Source organism: Chelon labrosus, assembly GCF_963514085.1.
Source record: "Chelon labrosus genome assembly, chromosome: 20".
Lineage (NCBI taxonomy): Eukaryota > Metazoa > Chordata > Actinopteri > Mugiliformes > Mugilidae > Chelon > Chelon labrosus.
In genome coordinates this window covers 5,380,884-5,392,267 of record NC_140353.1, presented here as the reverse complement: position 1 = coordinate 5,392,267, position 11,384 = coordinate 5,380,884, and the positions used below count along the sequence as shown (strand labels likewise).

The following is an 11,384-nucleotide window of genomic DNA, read 5'->3' as shown; positions in this document are numbered from 1 at the left end:
TTAGTTTTGATTTAAAAATATTCATCTTTAGTTTATTCCTAATGTGATCAGCGCAGAAGTTAAAGCCAGCTTCACCAGGTTTGGATTCAACTCCCGGAGGAACCGGTAAACACGTAGCCGAGAGGTCTGAAGGGTTAACGTCGGAGTCAGCGGATCTAGGATGTGATGAGGGCCAAAACCGTTTAGTGACTCATGGACGAGCAGGAAAATGTTAAAGTCACTTCTCCCTCTTACCAGAGCGGAGATTAGTGGACTGCTGTCATATGTTTAAGCCTTTTCAAGTCTAGACTTGGGTAAACCAGGACGTGAATAAACCTCATTACAGTAATCTGATCTGCCACAACTAAAGATGACTGAATCTAATCCGACTAACTCAAAAGTTTAAGATGAAAAATCACCAGATCAGTTCAGAGATTCCTTAAATCTAAGATGCTGCTTTCTTGCTAAAGTCAAAATGCAAAATAAAGAGTGTTTCTGTTATTTTGTTCTCACTGACTGATAGAAATAATGTAGATAAAATAAAAGAAACGCCCAGAACAAGATAAGACAGCACCACAGACTGAAGCAGACAGCAAATATACCTCCAATATACTGAACGCATGATCTGTACTGATGAAACAACATCTCTAATTAGTCATAGGAAAGTATGAGCCTCTCTACCTTCATTAATATAGGACATACAGTATTTATTGTGTACCTAATAAACTGACAACAGAGGTTACGTGGCTGCTTTGTAAAGTCAGATGAAATTAAACCTTCTAGTGTTTCATAAAAGTCCTAAAGATTCAATTAAAATTTCACTCAAAAACATGTTGGTACAAGTTTCATTCACCAGAACTCAAATGTAGGAGGAGCACTTGAAGGCACCAATACCCCATACAGCTGTGAACTGGTGACAGATCCATGAGAGTCAAATGAATGAGGAACTGCCTTTTAATTATAGTACAATGGAATTACTAGTGGTCCTCTAACCTTTTAAGATCAGCTGGTGGACAGAATGAAAACGAAATTAAACCGTGGGTTTTTCATTTTTTATTCCCTTTAAACAGTGTTTAAATGAGTGACCATGTCCGGCGCTGGTATGAGGCTGCCGTCGCTACGTGACAAGGCGTCGATGAAACGCCTCGTGTTTCGGATGCATCACTTCCTCGCTAAATGGCTGTCTCGACTGCCTTCATTCAAGAACGCAGGCACTCGCAGCCAGTTTTAGATGCGACGCAGATGTTGTATTTACACTTCGTGAGACGTTTAATCAGACAAATCACTGAATGCGAAGAAGTGTTTTTTAAATCGACTCTGAGGCCTCTGTCAGGGTCTGATGGCAGACTTCAGCTTCGGGAAGAGTCTGAGGGCGTTTTGGGTCGTCACCTCCATCACCGTCTCCAGTGACACTCCTTTGACTTTACTGATGTACTCCGCTGAGATGTGAATGTTCTTCGGCTCGTTTCTCACCTGCAATCAGGACACACAACCACAATAAACTAGAGTATTATAACAGAGACAAAAAGCTTTACCATAACAGAGTCAAACTTAAAGAGGTTTACATATTCAGACTACAGATGAACTAGATAAAAAAGACGTAACGGCCCTAGTGCTGTTGTGGTTGTTGTGGTGTGTTGATGTCTCTCTCTCCCTACTCTCCTCCTCCAGCCGTTTCCACTCAGGTAATCAGCTGATCATGGTTAAAGAGTGGGGGAGAGGTGCGGCCCAGAGAGAGAGAGAGAGAGAGATGGTGGGCCACAGTGGTGGAAGCGTGAGGCTTGGCTTTGTTTGTGGTGATCGTACTAACGGTGAAGTATACTGGCTAATCTTTTCTGTGGAAAAGACATTATTAATCATTCTTGGGTTTTCCTGCGTCGTTTGTTTTTGGTTTGTCTGTTGGATTTTCCCATGCCTTTTTTCCCGCAGAGGGGCGGCGCTTTTAGTTTGTCTGATTTAGTTTGTGACCAGCGTTTTACAGTCACTATTAGTTTTGTTTTTGAATAAAGAAACATTATTTTACACACAGTTATCAGTGTCTGTGTCGCTTTCCTTTTCTCTGGAACTATTTTCTTTTGTTCTCCTCCCCTCATCCCCTGGTCACACACTTGGGAGGTAACAAAAGATTTAAAAAAAAAAACATAATTGTACCTGTTTTTCTGGCCCGAGAGCTGGTGAATCTGTTTCCAAACAGATGTTCTCCAGAGGCAGCTGTTTCACCAGTTTCTGCTTCTTGTTGGAAAGCGCAACACCACCAGTCAATCATTAACAATCGGCGTGATAAATTCGACCAGTGAAAACAAAGTCAACACGCTGGTGCTGTTTGACAAACGTAAACGCAACCAACGCGTGACTCCGCTGATTAAAACCACGTGTTTTTCGTCTGCGGGCTGTACCTGCTCGCTCCGTGTTATGGACGGCGGGATGGAGAAGAAGTATCCAGCCTTCACTCCCTCCATGGCAACGGACGGTTTCCCATCAAAAGCGTGGAGAAGGGCTTTCTCGACACCTAGTGGAATTGTAGAGGAACTGCAGTTTACTTTACACGCTCACGTTGGCAGTTCATCACGAACGTGTATGTACAGGCGGTACAGATGCCCACCTTGCTCCTTCAGGAGGTGGATGGTGGGTCTTCCTGCAGACCTTGAATGAACATTTCTGGAGAAAAAAAAAACACATGAAATATTATATTATAAGGAAGAATGCAATTACAATACATAGCAACAATTCTATGTCTCTGCAAAACTCTTCGGGCTCGACCTCTGACCTCCAAGACTCCTTTCAAATGATAATTTCTGAGGCTTTTAAAAACAAAAACTGCTGAAACACAGGAGGAAAAAAACGTTCAGCCCCTTGTAGAAAAATGATCAACAACAGGCTGAGACAGTGACATATTCTCTGAACAAGCTCGATCAATACTTGTTCATGCAACTGCCATCAGTTCATTATGCTTACGCTACTGTAGCAGGTACGAAACAACCAAGCGTCGCCGGCTACATTGTCAATGAGATGTCTATGAATATTCGTGACTATGCTGTTGCCTGGATACAAGTGAGACAGTGTCTATGTCTTCCTGTTATGACATGTTTTCTGTTCCGTTTTTAGATCTGCAGTCTGAAACTTTTTATTTTGTATCTGCTTTTTATTTCAGTGGTAATGTTAAGGTACCTCTAGTGGCGTACATTTGTTCATGTATGAACGGTTTGGTAAACCTAAGGATTCTTTTTGTAAGAGTAAAAATAAAAAAAAAGACCCCAGCGTTCAATTTAATTAAGTTCAGTTCAATTCAATATTATTTATCTAGCGTCAACAACAATACAAATAGTTTTGAGACGCTCAAAAGAACCCAGAGCAAGCACTCAGGTGACAGTGGCAAGGAAATAAATTCAGAAACCTAGAGCAGAACATAGCTCATATGGAGGGACACATCTGCTTGAGGCCAGCCGGGTAGAGACGAAGAGAGGAGAGAGGGAGAAGAGAGCATAGAGTTTGATGTTGCTGTTATATTAGCATTACATAAAACAAATGAACAAGAAGGCTGCGTGTTCGAATCCAGGCCAACTGGGGTCTTTCTGTGTGGAGTTTGCATGTTCTCCCTGTGTCTGCGTGGGTTCTCTCCAGGTACTCCAGCTTCCTCCCACCGTCCAAACACATGCTTGTTAGGTTCATTGGTGATTCTAAGTTTGCCGTAGGTGTGAGTGTGAATGGTTGTCTGAGATTGGTGGCCTGTCCAGGGTGTGATTTTAAAAGGTCTCTCATTAAGTGAACTGATTCTTGATTGTCTTACTTCTGTGTTTAAGCTTTGAATAAAACCCAAGACTCACAGAGGGAGGTCCAGCTCCTTGGCTATCTGTGCTTGCCGGATGAGAACCTGCCGTTGATTCTCTTTATCGGTGTCGTTGCCGACATATCTGGGGGTAAAATCCAAGCCGACCTAAAAACAGGAAACAAAAAAGCTTAACTGTAAAAAAAAAAAACACTGGGACCAATGACGGAAAACTTGTGTTCAAGTCACATCAAAGACGCTGAATCTTTACCTCCCCGATGGCGACAAGCTGGTCTTTGTATTTCTCTATTAGGGGTAGAGCAGCATCAAGATCCTGCAAAACAGACATGAACACAGACTTTACTCCATGTGTAGAAACTATGAATGAATGAATGAATGAATAATAAATGTAAACATATATAAAAACTATGGATGAGACGCACCCTGAAAGAAACTCAACAGCAAAAATCAGCAAATAAACCAAAACCAAAATCTACCTACATTATTGTAGCTAACTTATAATATACTTTAAACATTCCTACCTGGAGAGACGCCCCCCTCTGTTGCTCTGGGGACACTTCCTGAACAGGGTGGACTCCCAGGCAGGGGAAGACAAAACCTGGAAACCTAGAAAAGCAGTGAAACCGTGAATAAACTACATGTTAGCACAGTAAACTTAGGCTAAATCATTCAAAAGTTACCTCCGTGACAGCTCAATAATCTTCTCAAATTCTCCAGCATGCTCGGCCACAGCTAACAGCGCCAACAATCCAGCCTGGAGATTAATAAAGAGAGATATTTAGCTCAGAAAACACGCATGACTTATAGCTTCCAGCTGATATGGCTCACCTTTTTAGAGTTTTCTATCACCTCTTCTGTGTCCTGACAAGAGAAGAGAGTAAGTAAAAGCTTCACGAGGCGTTTCAAATATAAAACTTTAATTGTAATTCATTTAAAGCGTGACTATACCTTGTCAAAATCCCCCGCAGAGATATGACAGTGGCAGTCGATGTAGCCGTGCATGTGGACGACTCAAAAAACCAAAACATTAACGGTTTCCTGACAGGAGAGCAGAGTGCGCATGCGTGGAAGCGTCGTTTCCTGGGGGAAAAAAAAAAGTGGAGCGCGCATGTGCGGAAGCGTCGGACAGCGAGATCTGAAATCTGATTGGCTGAACCTGGATGGCGGAAGAATGGCAAAGTAACAACAACCGTTGGAGGCGTCTGAAGAGTTAGTTGCTGTATTGTTTTATCTCTTTATCACGTGCCGGTTTCTTTCAGTTTCATACTTTATCATGTGATAGTCAGACGGATTATTTGTCTCACTGATAAAAAAAAAAAAAAAAAAATGGGAGCCGTATCCATGGCTTCTTTACTTTTGGTGGCGGTGGTGCTGATCGGTACCAGCGGAGCCACATATGAACCCAACTGGAAGTCCATCGACTCCAGACCGCTGCCAGAGTGGTACGACCAAGCCAAGTTCGGCATCTTCATCCACTGGGGAGTGTTTTCTGTGCCGTCCTTTGGCAGCGAGTGGTTCTGGTGAGTTCTTCTTCTAACATTAACACTTATCTAAGCTTTACAGATAACTGGGGGAAGCTGGGACAACGAGGAAGAGGAGCTCTGACATACTAATACTTCATTTTTATTTGGCAGTGTTGATGAATTTCCTAAGTCACTGCAGCTCTGTGTGAGAGAAAACGCATAAAACCGAATTAAAAATAAGACTTAAATAAATAAAAATAAAAACAAAACTACAAGGTGCGTTTATTAATTATTCCGGAAGTAAAGCAGGTGTTGTACCAAAGCTGGTAACCCTTCCAGGAAGTGTGCCTCTGGATCAATCCAGGTTTTGGGGGTGTTTTCAAACTAACACATGGCTTGTAGATCAAATGTAATGCCTTTTATTTTATTTCAGGTGTCATCACACTTAATTCAGCATATAAACTGAAAAACAAGGCAATCAAATCCTTCCCCCCCAAAAAGCAAAACCTGTTTTCACGATACAGCAACCTGCCAATGATATAACACACCGTGAAGTGAACAACTTGGTCGTAAACTGTTAAGAAACTGGTCAAATATGCTGCTGGTCAACTTTTAGAAACGAATGTGCCAAGTAATGTGATCCTGTGGTAAGCGCCGTCACCTGACTACTTGTGGCACCATAAAGGCAGCGACTGTCTCTCTGCAGTTAACAGATTTACAGACTCACTGCCAGGTAGGGCGGGGATAAATATTCTGGTTTGTTTCCACAACAGGTTCTGTCATTTTATGTAAAATTCCTGTGGCCTCAGTGGCAACTGGCGTCACTCCCGTTGCACTTCTGTGGCAGCTAACGGCAGTCCTTTGGGAGGAAATAGTCTACAAACATTAGTGTTCCAATATTTCCAGAATAAGTCTGAACAAAATAAGCATAGATACACCAGGAACTAACTAACAGGAACTAACAAACCAAGATAAATTTTGCGCAACTTCCGTAATGAAAGCACAACTGTGGTTAACATTTTTGTATTATTGTATTTTATCAACAATTATTTCAAAAAGGAGAGATCATTTGTAAACAAAGAATAGGTACGTAGTGACGTTGAAACTAAAAATTTAAAAAGCAGAAATAGAGATTCATTACGTGTGAACAGGTCCCTTCTATTGAACTTGAAAAAAACTGCACCACATATGTAAATTTCGTGATTGTAGACGAACATTGTTAATCTCCCTTCAGCCTGTTTTGCATTTAATTTGTGTTCCAGGTGGTACTGGCAGAAGCAAAAGCTCAAGCCGTACGTTGACTTTATGGATAAGAATTATCCTCCAGACTTCAAGTATCAAGACTTTGCTCCGTACTTCACCGCCGAGTTCTTTGACGCCAAAAAGTGGACGGAACTCTTTGCAGCGTCAGGAGCAAAGTACATCGTCCTGACGACCAAACACCATGAAGGTACCCCACTCTTTCTGTATTTTTTTTTCTTGAGGGAGATCTTGTGTACAGCCTTTCAGACACGCAGGAGCTGAACTGGTTTGTTGGTGTCTTTCTCAGGTTTCACACTCTGGGGCTCAAAAAACTCCTGGAACTGGAACGCTGTGGACGTTGGACCAAAACGAGACTTGGTGGATGAAATGGCGAGCGCTCTACGAGCCAACAGCGACCTGCGTCTCGGGCTGTACCACTCTCTGTTCGAGTGGTTCAACCCACTCTTCAAGGAGGACGCTGCCAACGTCTTCACCACAAACTACTTCCCCACCACTAAAACGCTTCCCGAGCTTTACGACCTGGTTACTAAGTACAAACCAGATGTGCTGTGGTCTGACGGGGACGGAAACGCTCCTGACAAGTACTGGAACAGCACAGGATTCTTGGCCTGGCTCTATAACGACAGGTACACATTCGCGCCCCCCTCCATCACGACTATACACTGAGAACTGAACCAAATTAATTCTGTGCTCTGTGTTTTCTGACAGTCCAGTACGAGACACGGTGGTGACGAATGACCGGTGGGGCTACGGCTCCATCTGCACCCACGGTGGATACTACACCTGTTCCGATCGCTACCAGCCAGGACACCTGCTCAAACACAAATGGGAAAACTGCATGACCATCGACACTAAGTCCTGGGCTTACAGACGTAACGCTCCTCTCAGTGACTACCTCTCCATCGAGCATCTTGTGGCGGTGAGAACTAAAAATCTTCTTCTCGTTGAACTGCTATAACAAAACTGTTATTGCAAAGTTCCAGATTCTGAGATGAGATGATTTTATTCCTTTTTTTTGTCATATATGATAGAAAACTTAATAACTCTGGGTTCAGGCAATCGGACAAAACATAGAGGCAACCCTGATAAAATTCTCAACAATCGACAACAATCTCGTCAGAATATTTCTTCCATCTACAACCTAGTGTGAAAATGCGTATGCTACTTTCTTATATTATTACCATGAGTTCTTTATCTGCTGGTAACAACCCTGAGATACAGCAGAAAGCCAAGGAATTAAGTGAGGAGGACCTTGAAATGGAGAGAACACGTTACCCAACTATCCTCACATTATTTTCATTCCATTTCACTTTGTGTAAGAACTTAACCTGAAAATAGTTGTACTTTTTCCCCCTGACATTTCACTCTTTCCTCCATCAGTAAACAGGTGAATTTGTCTATTTTATTTTCTAACTCAAGGCTTAGTTGAATTTGAATTTGTATGAAAATGTCAGGAAATCGTGGAAAAAGCACGTCAAAAGTTCCCAGAGGTTGATTTGGAGTATTTAAAATTTAAACAACAGTTCAAAACTCAGAGATATTCAGTGTAAACCAACTAATGTTCACATTTAAGAAGTTTTCGTCAGTGGTTATAGTTTCAACCAGTCATTTAAGGCTTAAAGCAAATCACCATCCAGCTATTTCGTGCTTTAAAGTCTATTTGTTTAACTTAATTAGATATGAATGTGTGTAAATGATCTACCTGTCTCTGTGTGCGTTTCAGACACTGGTGGAGACTGTGTCCTGCGGAGGAAACCTGCTGATGAACGTCGGCGCCACGCACGACGGAAGAATCGTCCCGATCTTCGAGGAGCGTCTGAGGCAGATGGGTCAGTGGCTGAAGGTGAACGGGGCGGCCATCTACAACACGACGGTGTGGCGTGCTCAGAACGACAGCGTCACCCCAAACGTCTGGTGGGTTTTCTTATTTGGTTTGCAGCGACCGACACGTTGGATGCATCAAAACCAGTCTGACTGCAAATCCTTCATGTGTAATGAGCTGTGGTAATTAATGTCACGCCTTTCTGCGTTAGTTAAGAGTTTAAGCTAGAGAGGTTAGCAAGAAAAATAAAGAGAAGTGCCCTTGAACAAGACATCTAACCCCCAAGGTTAATTCCATAGAACAAGTCAGTGAAGTTTATTAAGTTAATCTTACTGTGAGTGTGTTATAAATCAGATATTATTATATTTAATGATCTCATAAAATCCTACATATTGGTGCCTAAGTCCTGTATTTACCCTGAAAGTTTACCAACGAGCCCAATCATCCACAGGTACACTTCCAAACCACAGGAAAAGACCGTCTACGCCATTTTACTCAAGTGGCCGGATAGCGGAGTGGTGACGCTGAGTGAACCGACTGCACAAGCACAGACTCAGGTGAGACTAGAGCTCTGCTGGTAATTATCTAATTTATCTGTTAAGTTATCTGCTGCTTACACGTATACTGATCGTGTTTAACTCTAATACAGTCAGTATTTATCATTTAACGCATCATGTTTAATGGATTCACTTCTACAAAACACTTTCTAGTGCGTGCACAGTTACATGTACTTTAATCCTGAGCAGCGGCAGCACTCTGTCCATTGAAGTATAAGGTGTTTGTTATTGATTAACGGTAGAGATTTACAGCTTTACTGCTTTATATTACAGTGCTTAACGTTTTAATGGTGCATAACTCCCCAGGGAGAAGATTAAAGTTTAATTTTACTATTGATTAAGATAGAAATTATATGTTTACATATTCGTAGGTGAAGAAGAAAGGTGGAGGAAATGTGTTGAATCCTCACTCTGGAAAAGCTGCTTATTGCTGCTTTAAAATGATTCTAATCTTTTACGATAGCTGTTGGTTTCAGCTTCGGTGTAGCTGTGGTCTGAGAGTAACCTCCATCTCAGCAGCAGCAGTAGTAAAATAAATAAAAAAAAGCCGCTACTTAATTAAAAGCTCGATATATTGACTGGTCTGACTCTGCAGTAATGTCCAATAACCACAATCTGACCAAACTGAGTGAAATGTGGCTGACTGGCTGTTCTTTTTTTTTTTTTTGTCAACCTGTTTCTGTGTTATTTCTCAAAACAAGGTGGATCTTCTCGGTTACGGGTCCCTGAAGTGGGAGACTTTGAGTCCCCGCGGACTGCGAGTCCTCCTGCCCCAGCTGTCCTTCAACCAGGTGCCGTGCCAGTGGGCCTGGACGCTGAAGCTGACAGGTGCCACTTAAAGGAACGCCACAGCGTTTGAGGAGAGGAAGCCACGGAGCAGAAAGCGGAAGGAGATAGGGACCAATATATGCTGAAATCACTGACTACAGATTGTCCCAAAATAGATAAAATTCTGAGGATTAAAAAGGGACAGTTACACTTTCTGTATTTTGTACTGTTAATATAAAAACTGGGTGAAAATGTTGATTCTAAAAAAAGGAAATCTTAATGCACTGTTTACGACCGTTGATGTCAAAACATTAAGAAACATGTTTGATTATTGTTACAGACTTATGCACTTTTCTGATTTTTAATGTGATTTTTTAACGAGTCTCTTGAACTGATCAGTTGTCGATTATGTGTGTGAATCTTCGAATAAAGTCTCAGCTGAAGTGTGGTGTGTTAATCTGGTTAGTTTTCACTGCATCACATTTGCCTTTTACGCTCCTAGGTCATGATATATTAAAAAAACAAACAAACAAAGGCAACTTCTGGACTTGATGAGTTTACCTGAATATGTTTCTCTGCTCATCCAAGTGGCTTCTTCAGATTTACGCACAGCTCCACGAAAGGGAGACAGTCCTCAAGGCACAGACTGTAGGACAATGGACAACAACGTTCAAATGTTAGCCAGAGAAGACAGGGGATTTGAAAGAGGAGTATGCAAAGCCATCTTTGTAAAACTGGACACCATTAAGCAGCCACTTACAACAGTCTTTAACATTTGTCCCCAAAAAAAGTTTCACCCCCTTCAGTCTGGAGTTTCTGGCCAATAATATATTGTTGGAGTACTACTATCCATCCATTATTCATTCATTACTGTGTATCTCAGCTGTTATTGAATTTCATAGACAGGTCGCCAGCGTAACACAGAGCGACAGACATTCATACACTACACCCTGAGTTCAATTTAAAATCACTGATACGACCTCCTTGCAACAGACTCTAACACAGACAGGTTGCATTAAAACATTGGGGCAGGAGCCTATCCCAACTGGACAGGTCTCCAGTCTATCTCAGGTGTGACACAGAGAAACAGACAACCATTCACACTCACACCTACAGGCAATTTAGAATCACCAGTGAACCTAACGAGCATGTTTTTGGACGGTGGGAGGAAGCAGGAGTATCGGGGGCAGAACCCACGTAGACACATGGAGAACATGCAAACTCCACACAGAGAGGCCCCAGTCGGCTCTATGATTTATTAACAACAGGAATGAATGAACGCTTCACTTGAGGGAGAGAGAAAACTTCCTTTACCACTCACCACCAGCAGGGGGAAATAACTGGAACCTGTAACATGCATTTGGAGCACCTGGAGAAAACCCACGCAGGCACAGGGAGGCCACAGCCAGCCATCAGGTTCAAACCCAGAACTGGTCTCTGAGGCGACAGTGCTAACCCCTAACTAGTAGCAGTAAATGTGCAAAAAGAGCATATTGTACATATTCTATATTTGCACCAGTATAGCCTATATTTTATCAATCTACTTGTTAAAAGACCCTCGCCATTTGAGTCTCAAGTGTGCACCACTCACTGATGTTTCTTATAACAACCTAAACTCAGTAATTTAGAGTTAAACTTAAGTCCAACTACCATTATTTTACCTTTTTTTTAGTTTAGTCATTTTTATTTATGTGTTTATTTTTAGATATACCTGACTTATCTCTGCTACTGCCTCCCTCTGGCGC

At 42.0% G+C, this 11,384-nt stretch overlaps 2 protein-coding genes across 3 annotated transcripts; one reads left to right on the top strand and one right to left on the bottom strand.

Annotated features, from left to right (window-relative positions):
• Window positions 1-604: 604 nt before the first annotated feature.
• On the bottom strand, window positions 605-4,804 carry LOC311505231 (putative deoxyribonuclease TATDN3). 2 transcript variants are annotated; one of them, XM_084568683.1, is made up of 10 exons: window positions 4,715-4,804; window positions 4,595-4,627; window positions 4,447-4,520; window positions 4,288-4,372; window positions 4,017-4,079; window positions 3,804-3,913; window positions 2,582-2,637; window positions 2,376-2,488; window positions 2,131-2,211; window positions 605-1,452 (listed from the first exon to the last, which is right to left on the bottom strand). In XM_084568683.1, the coding sequence occupies exons 1-10, from the start codon at window positions 4,766-4,768 to the stop codon at window positions 1,309-1,311; spliced, it is 813 nt and encodes a 270-aa protein (XP_084424809.1). In that variant the 5' UTR covers window positions 4,769-4,804; the 3' UTR covers window positions 605-1,308. The 2 variants fall into 2 exon arrangements, with proteins under 2 accessions (XP_084424809.1, XP_084424810.1); XM_084568684.1 differs by having other exon boundaries at window positions 608-1,452; window positions 2,131-2,208.
• A 132-nt stretch (window positions 4,805-4,936) lies between these two features.
• Window positions 4,937-10,082, top strand: fuca2 (alpha-L-fucosidase 2). Its single transcript, XM_084569114.1, has 7 exons — window positions 4,937-5,286; window positions 6,492-6,679; window positions 6,779-7,118; window positions 7,201-7,411; window positions 8,216-8,406; window positions 8,766-8,871; window positions 9,573-10,082. Exons 1-7 carry the CDS (start codon window positions 5,093-5,095, stop codon window positions 9,708-9,710), a joined length of 1,368 nt encoding a protein of 455 aa, XP_084425240.1. The 5' UTR covers window positions 4,937-5,092; the 3' UTR covers window positions 9,711-10,082.
• The last annotated feature ends 1,302 nt before the right edge of the window (window positions 10,083-11,384 follow it).

What these genes read in the sequence shown, in the direction of transcription:
- LOC311505231 (XM_084568683.1), bottom strand. Translation starts at nt 4,768, where the DNA reads ATGCACGGCTACATCGACTGCCACTGTCATATCTCTGCGGGGGATTTT. An exon ending in CTGCGGGGGATTTTGACAAG is followed by an intron (nt 4,628 to 4,714) that starts GTATAGTCACGC and finishes TTCTCTTGTCAG; the next exon opens with GACACAGAAGAGGTGATAGA. An exon ending in ATTATTGAGCTGTCACGGAG is followed by an intron (nt 4,373 to 4,446) that starts GTAACTTTTGAA and finishes CTGCTTTTCTAG; the next exon opens with GTTTCCAGGTTTTGTCTTCC.
- fuca2 (XM_084569114.1), top strand. Translation starts at nt 5,093, where the DNA reads ATGGGAGCCGTATCCATGGCTTCTTTACTTTTGGTGGCGGTGGTGCTG. An exon ending in AGCGTCACCCCAAACGTCTG is followed by an intron (nt 8,407 to 8,765) that starts GTGGGTTTTCTT and finishes AATCATCCACAG; the next exon opens with GTACACTTCCAAACCACAGG. An exon ending in CTGCACAAGCACAGACTCAG is followed by an intron (nt 8,872 to 9,572) that starts GTGAGACTAGAG and finishes TCTCAAAACAAG; the next exon opens with GTGGATCTTCTCGGTTACGG.